General features: G+C 42.0%; 1 protein-coding gene and 1 long non-coding RNA gene across 2 annotated transcripts in view; one reads left to right on the forward strand and one right to left on the reverse strand.

The window, feature by feature from the left end:
• Positions 1-8,811: 8,811 nt before the first annotated feature.
• LOC136010971 (uncharacterized) lies at positions 8,812-9,863 on the reverse strand. Its single transcript, XR_010611117.1, has 2 exons — positions 9,487-9,863; positions 8,812-9,046 (listed from the first exon to the last, which is right to left on the reverse strand). It is a non-coding gene; the product is annotated as an uncharacterized LOC136010971 (long non-coding RNA).
• Positions 9,864-10,087: 224 nt separating this feature from the next.
• The window catches only part of CUL3 (cullin 3), a 58,710-nt gene continuing 50,118 nt past the window's right edge, over positions 10,088-18,679 (forward strand). Inside the window, exon 1 of the mRNA XM_065675005.1 lies at positions 10,088-10,569. Within this exon, the coding sequence (XP_065531077.1) occupies positions 10,504-10,569 (66 nt within the window). The 5' untranslated portion in view covers positions 10,088-10,503. The remainder of the gene's footprint in view (positions 10,570-18,679) is intronic.

An 18,679-nucleotide genomic window follows, 5' to 3' on the forward strand; every position in this document is an offset into this window, starting at 1 on the left:
TGTCTCGGTCTGGCACTGGACATGCTGAAAAGTGCTCAGGTCTGAGACCTAGCCTGTAGGTCAGCTTAGTCTTGGTTGGACCCTCTAGAGAGCAGAGACAGTGACAGGCAGAGCAAGGCACTGGCATAGCTTGGCCACTTCGCACAAGTGGCTGCTGCTGGTGGGTGCATGAGGCTGTGGGAAGGTGGATGTGGTCCTTCCTTTGCTAACCTGCTGCGGAGAGGCCCCTCTGCCCAGGGTTGCCAGCCCCCCTTGCTCCCTACCAGCAGGAGTCCAGAGGAAGAGCGGTGTCAGGAGAGGAAGCCCGGCTGCCTCCCGGCTAGTCAGTGACCACGGGTGCTGCCATCCAGGTATGCCTGACAGCCCTCCCAGGTCGGGACTGGCCGTGCTGCTACGCCTCCTGAACTTGGAGGAAATATTTGCTCAGTGACTCAGGGAACAGGGGCTGGAGCCTTAGCCAGGCATAAACACTGTTTTTTCACAGGCAAATGAATGGGAAGTGTTTCTAATATATGTATATACATACAGTTACCCTGTACATTGCAGACATCAGAAATAACCCTTACAATGGCCTTTAAAGTAAAATTGGAGGAAATGTAATATTGATCAAAAAAATGAAACTGTATCATTTTGAAAATGCCAGCATATTGTGATTGTTCTGTATTTTCACCTCCTTTTCATTTTTTTATACTATAGTCCTGAAACACATAGAAAGTAATGAAGCATATAACTAAATTCATATTATTGGTTGAAAAAGGTTTCTGATGTAGCACATACTTGTTCCTAGTCACTATAACTTCTCAACTAGAAGAACCAGGAAAGCAGGCAAGGGAGATTATAGTCAAGCAATTTGCAGGAGTTTGTTGTTTTATTTCTCCACTCCCAGGCAGGATCCCATTGAACCAAGAAGACGAAAATTATATTCCAGAAATAATTCTTATTGCTTGTCTTAAATTTACTACTAGTATTCTCTCTCTATACTGAAAGAGAAGTGTTTTACAGATTCACAGATTTACACTGAAATCAAACTTGCTGTTGGCTCAAATTAAAGAATATCATGGATATGTGTAATAAAGAGTGCTGTGCGCAAGGTAGCTCATCTGAGGAACATTGCTTAGCTTATGCCATACAGGCAGATTCTGCACACAGTCTAACAGCATTTTAAATCAAAATAGTGATTTTAGTAATGACACGAATATAACATCCCCTAGCCAGGTAGCTGGAGCCAAATAAGCCTTGTGATAAGGCCACAACTGATTTCAAACCCTAGAAAGAATTTGGCTCAGAAAGACACTAAGAAATGTGATTGCCAACATGAGTATCACCTGGAAAAACTGTTCCTGTTTATTATAATATCTTTGGGGTTTTTTATCAGCACAGAGTGTTGTACAAAATGCATCAGTAACGATGAACTTTTGTTAACATACACAACATTTATACTAGGAAGATTTTGCCACACATCTGATACACCCATCCTGGGAAAATGGTCTTGCATATACAGTTTCATTCTAGTGTATGTAGCTTTTCATCCATTATGAACTTGGGTTTTTACTGTACTTTGTCTTGTAATATCTTGAGAAACTATAGCCATTTCATGGGAGTTGTGCTCCCAAGTATTAAAGTACCAGGGAACTATTTATTTAGGCAGTTCCTGAAGGTAAAACAAAACCTTTTGGCATCAAAAGCTTATCCTTACTTTGCACCTCTGTCATGACTGCTCAAAAAGCCAGCCTCAGCACACATGGGCCTGATTTACCAAGCCTGCCGTATTCTCTGCACAAGAGAGACATATGCATACATAGCTGAGCTTGTGCATGTTCACAGCAGGTTCAAGATATCTAGTATATGATTTTTTTTCTCTCCTTTACTTTAGGCCTTCCTTCAGACTGAAAGTCCAGGAACCATAACCCCATTCCTGAACACACCTTCCTTCCTGCCATACCTTCCCCATAACCTGCCTTATCTACATCATTTGTGAGCTTTTTTGTAGAAGACTGTCTATTTTTTTGTGTTTGTCTAGTGCTGTATAAAGTGCTATAAAAGTACTGGGTTTTCACCCTTAGATAACAGTGTAGTAAAGATAGTAGCAATAATCTTATGGTTTATAGAGGCATCTTGTCTGAATTTATTGTCATGATATAAAATTTGTTAAAACGTCACTTTTTTCGCATTGAACTCAGCCTTGTGAGTTGAGAGCTGTTTAGCAGCTGAAGGACTGTCATGTTTTACATGGATTTCACATTTTTTATGCAGAACTAAAAAAAGTGAACAGTTGTACTTTGCAATGTACTTAACTCTTTGGTGGTTGTGTGCCATCACCATTTTGCAAACACCTTTGACTGCTGAAAGTCTTGCTCCAGTTTTGCATTTCCACCATAGCCAGGAGTCACCACTAGCCCAACTCTGCCAAAGAGGTGTATCCAGGTTAACAAATGCACATCAGCCCGCTTCAGGCAAGTTCTGCTGGGTTAGTTCAAACAGCTGACAAAGGCAGACTTGCACTAACCAACGCGGTTTGTCTCAGGCAGATTAGGAAAAGAGCAGCGCAATTCCAATTTATGGAGCTGCAGGAAGGGTCCTGATTTCTGCGAATGTCCATTCTAGGCGCCTGGCATCTTCAGCCTGCAGAACCAGGTCTGGAAGAGGATGTTTACCGTCAGCCTCCAAAATAATGACTGTTTCATGAGGCTACAGTCATGCGGTCATTGTAGAAATGGCTTTGTGGCACTTGAAGACATTCATTCCCACCCATAAACTGGAAATTACTCTCTTCCTGGTGCAGCTCAAATGTCAGAGTAAATCATCCAGGCATGTGTTTCCGTGCAAAGGCAGCAGGTTAGTAAGTGCTGGTAAGAGTGATGTCAGCTCACCAACCTGACTTTCCTCTAGATTTAAACACTGGTTCTTTTATACAAGTCTTTTACACTAAGCAGTGGGGCTGACTGTACAGCTGCTGCAGAGCTATGACAAACACCTGGATGTCAGTCACATCTTAAACTGACACCGCTGCTTCTCCAGTAAATATCTGACCCAAGACTGAAGATTAGTCATTCTGCTTCTCAAGGCTTTCTACTGCAGTGTGAAGTACCTGGAAAGTATGCAAAGTACAGCTGGCTTAGAGATGTCTCCTGCGCAGAAGTTGCTTTTCAAACAAGTCATGTATTTCAGAAGGAGGAAATTCCCATGCGGGAAACCTAGAATTCTTACCTGAATGTGAAAAGGCCACAAATGTACAGGCATTTTAAATATGCCAGGCGACAAATTCTCTGTCACTTAGCAAACAGGAAACGTCAAAATAGCTGAGGTGTGAAAGTCAGTAACAGCCACAAATAAAATAATCACTGGTGAGTGTAACTGTGAAAACTCTGACATGTGTTTCTCCCTCAACTTTCAAAGCAACTTCCTCCAGTCCCAAAGAAATGGAATTGGTGTTAAGAAACTAGATCTCATAAGAATAAAATCTGTCAGCTGTTGTGGAGCACATATTCTCTACCAGCATCTTGTGTGCCACAGCAACATGGTGGGTGAATGCTACCAAACAGCTATAGTGCTACCAAATAGCTACAGTACCCACCTGCATCTGCATATGGTGCCAAGAGCTGCTGATGGTATTACTGCTGAAGTGAGTGCCTCAGCAATTCCAGAGCTTCTGTTTGGGAAACAAATGGCAATTAGCTAGTCCTGACAAAAATCACCTCGCTGGGACTCTGACTTGGTACTTAGTAGGTTACAGAGCTTCATTTGACAGGTTGAATAGGGAAGGATGTGTCGCATCTGTAGGCAAATAGTTTTAGGGAATAATTACCTTTGGTGTTGCATCGTTTTTGATCTTGGTTCACTTTCCAACTGTTTTGTTGAGCTGTTTTTTCCTACTTGACTTAAATGACAGTACTCTCAGAAATCACTTTCCCATGTGGGTGCTTTATACACCAAGACCAGGTCACCCCTAACCTTTTGATAGGTGTTTGTGTAGTATGATGGTGCAGTGCAACCTTTCAGTTTTCACTTGGATTTGTGCACAATATTTTCTGCCACAGTTTTCAACAGAAGCTTTTATTTTCCTGAAAATTTGCCTTGAGTGTTTTTGCAGCACGGCTCTTTCTGCCCACCTTCTGACACATTATGTACACACTTGTTTGCCTCTCAGAGCAGATTGTCGTGAGGCAGTAGGAAAAACTTCTGAACCTGAACCATGAGTCTCACCGCACCACTGCAGCTTTCACTGTTGGTTGCAACTGCTGTAGCATGAATTCCTTTTGTGAATGTTGCACAAAAGATTTGCTCCAACCAAATCTCCTGTCACACTACTAAAAGCCTGTGAAAACTCTCCACTGACAGTGAGGCAATGGTCTCGCAGCTAGGAAATGGGTCTGTAACATAAGTGTCTTTTCTCAATGTGGTAGCATCTCCTGTTCTAGCAGTGGCAGTGTAGAGCAGACGCAGGCAATTATCCTGTTACATTCTGCTGCTGTAGTCCTTGTTTGACAGAGACCAAGGTATGTGTGAAAGAAGCTTATGGTGAGGCAGTTACAGCCATAAGAGAAGCTGCAGTGCTGGTGAATTACAGGCCATCATTTTGCTGGTGTATTTTGCAGTCATACTGTGCAAGATGACTGTCAAAGGCATGCTTACAGAATCGAATTTTTACTTGAACTGAGACTTGACTTAGTCTGTTAAGCACTTCATTATTATTCCATGTATTATTCCAACAATCTTGAAGTGGGTCAGGCACTGAAAGGGAAGCCAATGCTGGTTGGACAGCATTAATTTTGGTTATTATGAGCATTGTCTGGTTAGACCTGTTTTTAAAATGTGCCACTACATGAAGGGCTCATTACAGCAACCTCATCATCTCTGCTGCCAGTCCTGTAAACAGTCCACTCCGAGTCTGCCGGTGCTAGGGGCAGGTCTTGTGCAACAAGTGGTGGTGGAGAATGCTGTTGGGTTGGCTGATGAAATGTAAAGGAATACACAGAGCTCTAAGGGAGAGCATGGGCTAACAGACAAAACCCCTTCCTGATGGGCACAGCTGAATTCAGGTCAGTAATGAGAAAAGAGGGTTGAGATAGTACCAACATCTCTTTTTCTTCCTGCTTGCAAGAGTATTTGAAAGTACATTAGCCTGTGTTAATTTGGAAACTGTTGAGCTGTTTAGACTGTCATCTTTTAGCATTTACTCTATTTGTGGTGGTATTTAAATGCATCAGAAATTAAATTTAAACACAGCCCAGCCAATGTTCTAAGCAACAAGTTTCCATGAGGGAACAAGCAAATAACTTTATGCTGCCAGTTTTGTTTCTTGCCTTTCCACAGCCTTTCACTGCACCCCCATGCCTCCCAGCCAACCCCACTGCCTCCAGCACGTCAAAAAAACCCCAATAAAACCTAACTGTGCTCCTTTTTAAATAAAATATTATTTACATTATTTTTGTAGAAGGGAAGAAGCAAATGGAAAAAATATTACATATTCTCCAATATTACATATCTAGTTTTATTATGTTGAATTATATTTTTCCCTAAAGTCCTCTGAAGCAGTGATGGAGGAAGATAAAAACAAGCTTTTTCTTCATTCAGGGCATGCAGAAAATAGGTCTCAAAGTGGATAGAAATGATGTGAAACAGTATGCTTCGTAGTAATTCTGTTTCTTTGAAGAGAAATGCAATATGCCCTGGTAAATCATGTTTCTGAATATTTACCATCTTTTTACAGGAACCTGTTGTCCTGGTACCTGTTGTAACCTATCAACCTTGTACACAGATCAGTCAGTAACTGGTTTGATTTGCAGAGGAAGGATTAAGGCATTAAAACCATACATTTACCTGGTTGTACTGAGCTTTGCTGTTCTTTCAGAGACTTGGAATAAGATTCTTTTGGTAGAACCCTCAATACGATCTATTATAAAACATTCCACGGTTCATTCATTGGATGCTTGTTTTGCTGGTGCATATCTCTGTGTTATTACAAAATATGTACTTTTTTCCCCTCAGGTTATAGAAATTGTCGAAAATTAATTTGTTACTGTATCTCCCAAAATAGTACCATGGGCAAGTGAGTGAACTGTCTTACACATTGATTACTGTGTCATCATTCATGCAAATCTGAATGTGACCGTCACATGCAAAGTGATGCAGGCACTTACAGGAAGAAAAAATAAGGGGGGGTGGAACATGGAAGGATGGGTAGGGGAGAGAGGAAAATAAGCTCTCTTCTGAATGCTGGGCTTTAAAAGGAAAGAAGTCACAGTTTTTCCTACCACAGTATACTGTTTCTGGGGTTTTTTCTGCAGTAGGTCCTTAAAGAGAGGTCAAGCCCTAAAATGCTCACACCTGTGTTTCCAGTCAGGCACCTCAGTGCTCTGCTGATCAGGATGCGGTCATTCTGCTTCCTGCTGTGATAGAAGTGCTTGTGTATTTGTCGTGGTTTAAACCCAACCACAAACCTAGTTCACTCACTCCCCCCCTTCTTGCCCTCCCCCTGCTCCTGGAGGGACGGAGAGGAGAATCGAAAAGAATGCAACTCCCACGGGTTGAGATAAGAACTACCCAGTAACTAAGGTATAACACAAATCACTACTGCTACCACCAATAATAATAATGATAAAGGAAATAACCAGAGGAAAGAATACAACACCTCAGACTGATGATAACTCGCCCCACTCCCCCCAGCCGAGCACCGACCGATACCTCGTCCAACCCTGCAGTCCCCAACCCTTCCGGGTCACTCTCTGTTACATCCTGGGCATGACGTGCTGTGGTATGGAATACCTCTTTGGCTAGTTTGGGTCAGGTGTCCTGTCTCTGCTTCCTCCCAGCCTCCCCTCCTCCCTGGCAGAGCAGGAGGCTCAGAAAGTCCTTGGCCAGACCAAACATTCAAGCAGCAACTGAAAACATCCGCGTTATCAGCTCTCTTCCCAGGCCAAAAGATCAAAACACAGCACTGTACTAGCTCTTAAGAAGGAGAAAAATGACTGCTGCTGCTCAACCCAGGACAGTATTTCAGCGGTCACACACCACTGATGGTTGCAGCAGTGAGGGAGTATGTAAAGAAGACCTGAGAATCTGTATGTATAATTCCATGGAGGTGATGGATACTTAAAATAAATAAATAAATAAATCTAAGTTACTGGCTTTGGTGGAGGATAATTAAGCCTATGAGGGTATGATTTCTTTATTTCAAATGGTGACTTTTGACATGCTAAGGCTTGATTTTTCTTTTTCCTGTATGTTAAAGAAGAGCCATGTTCTGCTTTTAAAGGCCTGATTATAAAAATGTAAATTTAGATTGATTCTGATGTAACGTACTCTTCACATTCTTCTAAAATGTCACCCTTCACATGATTAAGGTAAGTGCTAACTCAGATTATAAAACCAGTGTTTAAATAATTAAAATTTGCTGCTGCTTTCAAGATACATGTGTCCATGAAAAACGTCAGTCTGTATGGTGACATATCATTCTGGTGAAAATATTCTGTACGGGTTAGCAGGTACCAGAGCAAACTCCACAATTATTCATCAGTATGTAAAATCAGAGGACTGATGGGACCTCAGAAAGAAACTCGAACCAGTAAATGACTGCTGTGACTATTGCTGAGCTGTTTTCTGCAAAGCTTAAGTTATTTTGGGGCTTTCATACCTCTGCATGTTGTGATTGGTGTAAAAGGTGTTTAAGGCTGCTGTAACATGCAGACATGAACTTCCCAGCAACGGCGACCATTCCACACAAGAACCGTTACTTCACTGCCAGGCTAACACAAGATACATAAGATATGTATGTAAGATAGCAGAGGTGACCCAGTTAGACAGTTGGGTGGCTAGTTATTCCTATGCTAATCTATCCTCCTCCACCCGCTTGTCTTCCTTCTGGCTTTGACCTGCCTAGAACTACTATTACATGCACTTAATGAACCTCTAAATTAGCTCTTTGTGTAAGCTCAAAGGCAAATTTTTAGTGAAACTTCATTTTGTATATTATGCATGGAAATAGGAAATTTGCACTAGAAAAACAGTTATTGTCTCCAGCTTGGAGAGTCACAGAACAGAACTCAGACAGAATTGTAAGCTATGGATATGCTAGCATGTTGTAGGTATAAGCTCACAGTGTAAAATAAAGCTATTTGACATGAGAATTGAGATCACTTGGTGGGAGAGTAATTTTGGTTTCTGTTGAGCACAATGTGACAGACTAAACAGTGTCTAAGCATGAGTCAGCACTTTTCCAACTTTCAGATAAAAATGTGTATTAGTAGTAACTTAGATGAAGAGAAGGCAAGACGCTGGTGGTCCTGGGCTGACATAAACTTAAGGCCAGGAAGAGGAAGCACAAAAGCAATAGTTAGGGAAATTAATCTAGGACAATCTGCAGTAATGGATAGTAAAAGTTGTTCTTTTTCTTCTTTCTTGAAAGAAGAAATGCCAGTTCCTCAAAAACTGTGGGTAAAGTTTTGGGTTTTTAAAACGGCACTAAATTTGTTGAAAAGTACTCTTGTGACATTTTCAAGTTGAAAACTCTGTGTTTCAGTACAAATTTACTTCTCACTTTTGTTTTTCAAACTGTTTTTACAAAAGTCAAAACTAAACCTTTTAAAATCTTAACTGTCATGGAATGAGAAAAAAAACCCATATTAACATAAAAGATTGCCCTCATTTGCCGAAGGAAGTACTTAGGAGGGGAAATAAGATTGAAATTATATTGAAGCAATGTGGAAGCTGTGTTCCTTGTATTAACAAATGGCAATCTTTCCCTTGCCATTTTTGTTTCATCTGCATTTTGACTACACTGTAATTTTATAAAGGACTGGTTCGCATTGCATAGTCATGGCGCAATCATTGTTTATTGTGTTGCTGTTATATAACATCTTTTCTAGGCGTATATACTTAATTCTGATCAGGAGATTAAAAACCACGTCGTATATGAAAATGCATAGGGAAGTGGTTGTAACAAACTCAGAGAGACAAAAATGGTGAAATAACTCTTCACAGACGGTACACTAGCTCAGGGACAGCACATCGGTTCAGCGCCCTGAGGGCACTTGCTGCGTACAGGCACCTGCAGGAAAACAGCAATGACAGAGGTAAGTGGAGCTGGATGCAAAACGTACATTACAAGGTGCCCTGGTATTCAGAGGCCAGTTCGAGAGTCACCTAAAAGAAATTCTTTTCCTGGCTATGCCACGTACTTCCTCTGGGGGAGCTTGAGCAAGGCATGTTTTGACCCAGATTTGTTTCATCCACTAACTTTTCAGTTAGTGCCCTGCTGAACGGCACCTAGATTTTCCTGGCTGACCAGCCTAGCTTTCAGAGGTACCACGCTGCTGCTAATTTACAGAATCTGACATTTCCAAGACACACTTCCCTTTTACAGCCACCGTCCCTCCCTGAACGACCTATATTTAACTCCGGGCTCATGTAAGAGCTGCCTCAGGTGGCACCCTCATCTCTCAGGCATGCATTGCGACAAAAGCACAAAACATAAATAAATAAACCCGCCTTGCATCATGCCATCCTGCGAGCCTCCGCGGAGGGATACGCCTACCGGTGACATGATTCAGAGGGGCACAACTGACATCCGGGAGACTTCAAAGGGCAAGAAATAGGAACAAACCGCCTCTCTGTTTTTAGCCGTGCAGAGCAAGGCTCACACCAGACAGCCAAACCACGAGGTACGCGCTGCCTGTATGGGGCCACAGCCCGTTTCCACAGGCAGCGCTCACGCTCCCGTGTGGGTGCCGACACCCGCGCTTCAGCCCTAACGAAGCACGCACCGCAAGCACAAGAAGCAGAACACTGACGGAGCGGGAAGCACAAGAAACCCACCGCGCCAGCCGCCGTACCGGGACCCCACCGGCCCAGACCAGCCCCGCTTGGCCCCGCCCCACCACGTCCCTCTCCGCCAATCAGAGGCACCCTCTCCTCTCGCGCACCTCCCCTTGCCCTCCGCGATGGTGGCAGCTCGGAGCCGCCTGGCCCTGCCCACCGCAGAAGCGCAACCGCCGTCTCGCGAGAGCGGCGGAAGCGTCGCGAGAGCTGCGGGCCGCCTGCCTCCCGTCCGCCCCCCCCTCCCCCCCCCCCCCGCAGGCGGCGCTCCGCCCCGCGGCCCTCCCGCCGCCGCCGCCCCCGCGGCCGGATCTGTGTCTCGCTGGCTGCTGGCTGGGCGGTGGGGAGGAAGGCAGAGGGAGGGGGGGCTCTTGGCCCTGCGCACTGAGCGATGTTTGTCCGCCATCGCGGCGGAGGAGGAGGGTGAAGGAAGCGCCGCCGCCGGAGCGAGGGGCCTGCGCCGCCGCCTCGCCCCTCGCCGCCGCCTCCCCCGCCGCTCCCCCCGCCTCGGCTGGGCCCGGCCCTCCCGCTCTCCGCGCAGCACCGGGGGCCGCAGCCCGGAGCGAAGGTCGCTAGCGGCCTCCCCCGCCTGGCGCCCGGCCCCCGGCCCCGCTCCCGGGGTCTGCCGCCCCGCCGCGCGTCTCCCGGCGCCCCTCCGGACGGGAGGCGCCGCAGCCGCCGGGACCGAAGATGTCGAACCTGAGCAAGGGGACGGGCAGCCGGAAGGACACCAAGATGCGGATCCGAGCCTTCCCTGTGAGTACCGGGCCTAGGCCGGGCTGAGCGGCTGCGCCAGGCCCCGGCCTCCGCCTGCTCGCAGGCCCCGCGGCCTCGCCGCCCTGTCAGCCGCGCCGTGTGCCCGGGGCCGCTGGACGGGCGGGCTGGGCCGGCCACGAGCAGAGGCGGCTGGGAGGGGGCCGCGGGTGCGAGCGGCGCCGGGTGAGCTGTCAGCCGGCCGGTGGCCTCGGGCACTCCCATGCGAGCTGCGGGGGGCTCGGGGGGACGTGCGGGACCTACGTCCCGGGGAGCAGTGGTGCCTGCCGCACGGCGAGTGGGAGGTGGAGGAACTGGTCCCCGCGATTATCGTCTTCCTCATCAGTCAAACAAATCAATTACGAAAATCCACGTACGGCGTTGGGGGGGGGGGGGGGGGGGGGGATATCGCTTCTTTGTTTTCAGGGGAAAAGCCTCAAAGAAGTCGGAGATAATACGCCTACATCAACAAAATTAGTTAGCCCCGGAAGGGGGGTGCGTGTGTGTGTGTGTGTATTTATTTACGTCTTCTGGAGAGTTTCCTCTTGATGAATTTACCGCACTCCCTGCTCTGTAAGAGGCTCTAAGTCGTATGATTATGAGATTTAGGTGGCACAATGCCAGCTATTCATAAGATGTTACTGTAAACATCTAGGTGTAGGTAACTTTCATGCATGTTCGGTAGAGCCATGAGCATGCCATCCCTTTGAGTTACAGAGGGGAATGAGCCAGATGATTAATTTAAACTGCCGTAAAGCTTGCTGTGTTTTGACAGTTGGTTCAATTAAAGCTTACAACAGCATTAACGACTACAGTGCTATTAATGGTATTGAGAAACGAGAGAAATAGAAAAGTTTCAGTCTGCCAGAGGATGGCCAGGAAGTGTGCATGTATGTGTTTGTCGCTGTATATGTTAAAAAGAAGATACTTGGTTGAGTCACTGGCTTTTAAGGTTTAGCGTTAACTTTTTGATGCTACATCTGATCCCAGTAGGTAGTAGTGTAGAACTAATGCGGCTTGCCTTTATAGAGAAACTGGACATACCTGTTTATCTTCTGCAAGGAATATATCAATGTGTTCGTTTCATCAAAACTTTTGCTGATGAAATTAGGGAATTCCTTACATTCTCAGCAGCTAGCTTAATCGTAGCAACCTGATTTATGCATCTCTTACGCTTCCCTCTACTGACAGTTCTATTTAATGGTAAAAGTTAAAAAGAAAAAATGGCCTATGAAATTATGAGCTTCAGCTGATGAAAGGTTTTTGATCTCCAAATGATATTTACTTCTATAAACATCCTTTTCAAAGAAGTGTTGGCTTATAGGAATAAAGAAAAAGACTTACTGCAACATGGATAAGGCTAGCACACAAGTAGTAGGTAAACCTGTGAAAAACAAACCATGACAAACCCAGTATGTATATCTTATTAGAAACTATGCTAAGAATATGGCCATATTTTAACTTGATAAACTGATTCATTTATTACAACCGTGAGTATGTCAGTATGGGTCAGCCAACAAAGGCAGACTTAGCAATGGGATGAACTTTAGTTTGTGTTTTACTTTTTTCACCAGTATTGTAAATGAGCATCTGCAGTTAGTATAGAGAATTGCTCTTGCGTAAGGTTAAATGTGATCATCAGGGTTTTTTCCTTCTGAAACTGTTTTTGCTAGCATTGTCTGGCTTTTCAGTTGCTTCAGGAATGTCTAGGTTAGAAGCTTTTTTAAAAGTCATCCTCTCCCTGAAGTAATTCAATAAGTCAGTAGGCATCAATACCTACAGATCTTAAATGCTGACATCTGTTGACAGCATTTTTACAGGTGTCCCCTTCAATGGATTTTGTTTTTTAAGATATTTCATTGACAAGTCTGTTGATGAAGTGTTTACAGAAAAGAAGCATGTACTTGGTTGAGAGATTTGAAGGGTTTTCCCTTTCATAATTGCAGAAGGGAATAGCTGCAGTTTGTGCAAAAATTTTAATATGGATTTTGTGGAGGCCTAAGGGGATGTATAGTTTTGGTCCTGCAAATAGTGCCACTGACTGCAGTGGGATTATTCCTGTCAATGAGGTTGCATATTTGTGGGGGATAGAGCCTATATTTAGAAGGTGTACTATTTGTACTTGAGCTACTGATCTTCACTCTTTTATTTCAAATTTGGTGGTTCTGCACTTCAGTTCTCAATTAAAAAATGCTTCCAGAGGTGACTTCATGGGCTGCTTCAATTTGTCATTTTATTGATCATCTTTCTTCAGCAGGTCTGTCTGTTGTAAATTAGTTTGCTTCTTGCATGGAGGTAGCTATTTACTATTGCATTAAATTAGAAGTAGCCAGATTGGACAGGAGGCAACTACCCCCGTGTAGGTTCTTTAATATTTTTTTCATAATGTTTTTATATTTCTGGTATTGATGTATTTTACAGTAGCTAGAGGAAAGGAGAAATAGTCATTTGCAATATATTACTGCACCAAAGTTTTCCTTTTCTGCCTTACTAGAAACTAAGTAGAAATTGAGCAAAACCTTTGAAAACCACCAGTGTTGCGCATAGACTTTATACTGTTCTGGAATTAGTTCTATTCTAGATTCCTTATTATTTTTTGTAATTGGTGGCAGCTTATTTGTCACCCCAAGTGTCCATTACTGTTTGCTAGCTCCTGGTATGTGCTCTGTGGTTTTTCTTACCTCAAGGGCACTGACTTTGAGTACATGGCTTACTGTTTTGAAGCAGGTCGTAATCAAAAGTGCTTGAGGAAAATACTTTTCTATACATTTAACCAAGTTTTCTGTTCGCAATAGAAAAAATGCATTTATTTTCCTTATTTAAAAACTAACAGTAAAAAGAAGTTTCTTGTCTTCTCTTAGTGGTCTTAGACAGCGATAAACTTTGCATCAAAAGTAATCCAGTTGAGGATGCCTTCTTTCTTGAGACTTCAGACTTGGACATTTTCAAAAAAAATCTGTAAAGAATACTGAAATATTTTTAATGAAAGTACTGTATGTTCAGTAGAATGAACTGATGAGATTGTTTGTGTAGTTAAGTAACTGCAGGTACCACTGTAGAAGACTTTGATTGTGCTGCTTTCAATAACTGCTCATGGTACTTTTAACAGCTTCATCATATATAGCTTTTCTATATTTGTATAAGGCCTATCCAGATAGCGTTCAGAGCAGAGTTAAAGCGAGAGATGGAATAGAGTAAGAGTGCTTTTGAGTGAGTGTAGTTTTTTTTGTTTCTTAAGCAGTCTTTAAATAAACTTTATTGTTTGAAATTCATACACATTGCAACAAATAGGATTATGTTGAGGTTGGACACTAAAAGTAACAAAATAGAATGGTTGGGTTGGAAGGAACCTTAAAGATCATCTAGTTCCACCCCACTGCCATGGGCAGGGACACCTTCCTGTAGAAAACTGATTTCTTAAATGTCACGTAATTGTCAGTGATGTAAGTTGGATATAGTTTGGAAGGTTTTAGGTTTTGGGGTTGCTTTTTAATGATTTGGAGGAGTGCAGTAGTATTCTTGCTGAATGCACAGTGTGTACATTATGCAAAATTGCAGGTTTGGTACTTCTACAAAACATGAATTAAGTGCATCTATTTTGAGAAGTGTTGGGAGTTGTTTTCTTACCTTCTGTGGTTTAGTATATAATATTCTCAGGGTCTCAGATTGGCTTTCTTTGTTTAACTGTCAGTGAGCCCATTACTGCTGGCTAAAAGAATACTTTAAAAGCTCTCAAACAAGCTTGCAACAAACCTAATTTGTGGATGATTCAGTTGATATGTGGAAAGTGGTGCCAAAGAATGTTAAATTTGCAGATAAAACTTTTGGAAAGATGTGATGTCTGTACCAGAGATATAGCATGTATAAATTATGTTTCCTATAAGTGTGTTTGAGCTGTGTTGCTGTGACTGTTTAGCTAGTGGAAAACAGTAGCCTTAAATGTGTTTTTGATGGAAAAGTTGTACAAAATTAAGTAATGCACTTCTTACAGAAGTAAACAAGGAGAATTTGGAAAACATTTGGGGAATTTATTTTCAAAAATCATGGAAGTAACGTTAAGCTGTGTTGAGTGAATGTTTTTGCAGGAACATATCCTTCTCTCAGTGCAGTGTGTCAGTTGTCATCGTAAAATAGTTTGGACAGATCTGTCTGAAAACAAGCATGACCTGGTGTAGGTTACTGGGTTTGATCTTTATAGTCAGGGTTTTGTTGAGTGCTTTTAGTCATTTTCATTTCCTGCAGAGCTATATCTTCTCTAGAGCAATGCTACAAAGTAGTGTTTTGCCAGTTCTCTGAACTGTTCCAGTAGATCAGTGTTGCATGGTTACATTATGAATTTTGAAAAGTATTTAGAAATATCCTACATATGTACTTGCAATAGAATAAGTCTTTCAAGTATGTGTGTGTTTATGTATATGTATACAAACTTCACTGATTCATTTTGTTTGAAATACCTGTACCATAGAAAATTCTCATTTCATCTGGTCTTGTTCAAAAAGGCAGACAGCCTTTTGTTTCTTTCAAACCCATTTATCAATTGATGTTGCTTCTTCCTCAAACAAAGTTCTGTCAACTTAGAAGTAAGTGGCTTCAACTGTTCCATCAGAAAGTATTAAGACTCATATTTTCATTGCCCCTGCACCATTCTCCTCAGATCTAACAGCCACTTGTTTCAGGCTTTGTGTAGGCAGGAGGCATATTTTTTATTTTTTTTTTTTCCTCAAGGAATGCTGGCTGCTTCTGTGTTTTGTTCTGAATTTTGGGGAACTGATGCAAGTTGAGATGAGGTTTGTTAAATTTACGCTTCAACCTAAAATGTGTAGATCTACCGATTCAAGAGGTTGATCTACATTTGGTGTCTTCTGTGAGCATTTTATAGCAGGTAAACCATAGAAAATGTGCTGAACTGTGATTAAGTTTTTATGTGTTCAGATTATGTAAGCAATGCTTATATTTCTGCTTTGGCCTATAACCAATACAGCATGCATGCTATACCAGTGAGTGGATAGAGAGTCATGGAGGATGGGATGAGGTTAGAATTGGAGATGGTTTACTGCAGGCTTTCTAAGTTCTGATTAAAATAATGTAAGCCCACTCAGTGCAGCAAGATCTTTTGGTTAACTTAATATTTTACAGGGTCGGCTTTGTGAATCCTGATTGCTTTATATTCTCAGACATATATGTAAGAGCATCTTAGCTATTAACTCATATACTTTATACAGTAGTAAAAAGTTAATGTTAACAACTAAAATGTTAGTAGGTTTAAAGCCTAGAATTAACCAAAAAACCTGAAACACTGTTGATCTTTTTCAAAGAGAAAAGGTGGCTTGGTGTAGGTCTCTCCACCCCCTCATTCTTGTGTTATACAGTAGTGCATTATTAAACAGGAGTTAGTGTTTTTTCCCCTGGTAGTGATAGGTAAAAGGGCTTTATGAGAGTTGCTGTAAAATTGATCAGGAGGTTTTGGTATTCTGCATGAAGAGTTACAATAGTAGCAAGGAACATAAAAATTTAAGTGAGTTTTCCCTTAGGGGAAAAAAAAAAGTTACATTGTTTCAAAATGTTTCTTTTTCTTAATCTGTTGTGCGCAGGTGTACACAGTGTAAGTGGCAGCCTTTCTCAATTTCAGACGTATTCTGAAGTCTTTGGCTTTGATCTGTAGGGCAATTAGTCAGTAGTACAGGTGCTTTTAAATTTTCATCGTCTCAACTGATCTGCAATGTCTGATAATCCTTCTGTATGTGATGAAAACATTTTGTGGTAGACTGAGACAGATTTTCTTAGGATTGTTTAAGTCCTTTCATAAAATGCATGGTGATTCTGTTACAGTCCGAAATAGGTTCTTGACCTTATGCGTATGATCACTGGAGGTTATATTTAGTTTTTAGTAGCTGTACCTATGGAATAGCAACTCTGGAGAAGTGAGCTTGTGTTTCTCATTCTGAGTCAGTTTTTGCAGAAACAAGAAGTAGGAAAGTGCTGTAGCAGAAAACCATAGCATGGCCAAGCATACTTCTTATCTATTATTTTTTTTAAGTTCAGTTAAAGCCAGTAGAATTTTTAAGTCTCTAATGGCTCTTTCATGCGGGTGAAAGTACTGGCGTATCAGCAGAAGTACCTACTGTTGGATGACTTAGAAGAACTTCCTCATTGACATTTTTAACATACGCATTTTGGAGAAGGAGAAAAGTGCCTTTTATACCCAAGTACAGGAAGGAGGACAGAACTGTAATAAACACGTTTGGATGGTGCATGCTGTGGAGTTGCTGGGATTCTTCAATAGTTGTATGCAAAATTAGTGTTTGAGGGCTGAAACTGTCTTGCTTGAAGTTTAAATAAGGTATAATAGTATGGAAAAGTGTAAGCAATAACTTGCTTTATTTGTTTATGGTTATGGATGAGGTGCATTTGTGGAAATACCAATTTTTGGTTTAGTACGAATGAGCATAAACATTAAAGACAATAATAAATTATGCATGTGAATGGTATGAAGTTGGCTAGCTTAAATAATAAAATTCCCAACATTCATTTCTTATACTACATACAGTCTGAGTACAGGCTGTGTGTCTCTCTTATATTTGGCACGGAAAAATCTTTATTGAAATAAATTCTTTTTACTTCCACACTACTTATGCTTTTAAAGTGTTCATAGCATCCGGGCAGACCAGGTTTTTTTGCTAACTGATATTTTGGGGTTTTAATTAATATTTTTTTTTCCCCATTGCACTCATTCCAGTGTGAGTCTTCAGGCACTGCTGATTTGTGCATCCAGTCATGATGTATGCACTATATGGTGCAAACATCCCCCCAGAGAAAGGTTATTGTCAGCATGTAGTGGTATTGATTATCTATAAATGTGTAAGTGAATTATTAAGTGTATCTTCCTTCCTCTCGTGAAGTAAGCAAAAAAGAAGTCCTCTGGCCTCTTTCTATCATAAATTTTATCTTATTTACTGTACAAATCCTTGTATTGTTATGCTGATAGCATAATGGAGGAGGAGTTGTCATCAAGCCCCCAAGGTCTCTAAAAGCCCTCCTGCCCCTCCCTCACCCTTTCTTCCTTTATCCCCCCTCCCCCACCCCCCCCATCATTCATTGTGTTCCTTGTTTTGAAATGGCTTCAGGAAATGTGCCTACAGTCTGTATAAATCAGTGTATATTTTGCATATTTTCTCTTTAAATAGTGTTGATTTGTGAACAATTGTAAAATATTGAACTATTTGTAGGTTTATTAAAAAAAACCCCAAAAAAAAGCACCCACCCCCCCTGCAAAACACCCCCCCCCAAAAAAAAAAAAAAAAACAACACAACAACAACAAAAAAAAAATCCCCAAAACCAAGAGAAAAACAAACCAGAAATGATTCTTGTGGGATTTGCACTGAAGTTCAGTGGGCAAGGAATGGGCCATTTGTGGTTCAGGGAAGCTTTCTGAACTCAGATCATTGAGGGTGGAAAGTTAATGAACTAAGGGATTTATTTTTTGCAAGGAGACATGGTACCCCTGAGGAGAGTCTGTGTCTTCCACAGAAGGTACGGGTGTGCGGAACAGCATTGCTCTTTCCATTGGCAGTTGTTAACTGGGATTGAGGCATGCAGCATCCCTGTTATTCTTTAAAGTCATTAAAATGTTAATATTATTCAAATCATCAATAGAAAAGATTTGCCAAAAAAAACCCACCATGAGTTTACCTCTTACTGGATTAATGCTGTGGATTTCTACTTTGTAGTGTTGGAATGATGTGATCACATACTGAATTGGAGTTTTAAACTTAGGTTTGGTTTGGTATTTTATCAAAAATAGAGGAAATATTTCTGTGGATTTAGGGTCAGGAGTGATATGAGTAGCAGGCTGGGGTCTGATAGTGCTGCTTCTGTGTTCAGTGACCTGTTTTCTGTTATGGCTACTGCATTTTAGCTGAGATGCTGCAGTCCCATGCTTGGGTTTTAAAAGGAGATGGAGTGTCAGGGACCTAAATCAAATAGAAATTTCAGAGTTCCAGCTATTTTTAATCTTTGCTATTAAGTCTTGTTAAGTTGTAAGTGAACAAGCATCTTTCCTTTCTTAAGACTTTTGTGAGTTGGAAATAATTCTAGTAGAAGAATGAGCCACCT

The sequence above is a fragment of the Lathamus discolor genome, chromosome 3 (genome assembly GCF_037157495.1).
Source record: "Lathamus discolor isolate bLatDis1 chromosome 3, bLatDis1.hap1, whole genome shotgun sequence".
Taxonomy (NCBI): domain Eukaryota; kingdom Metazoa; phylum Chordata; class Aves; order Psittaciformes; family Psittacidae; genus Lathamus; species Lathamus discolor.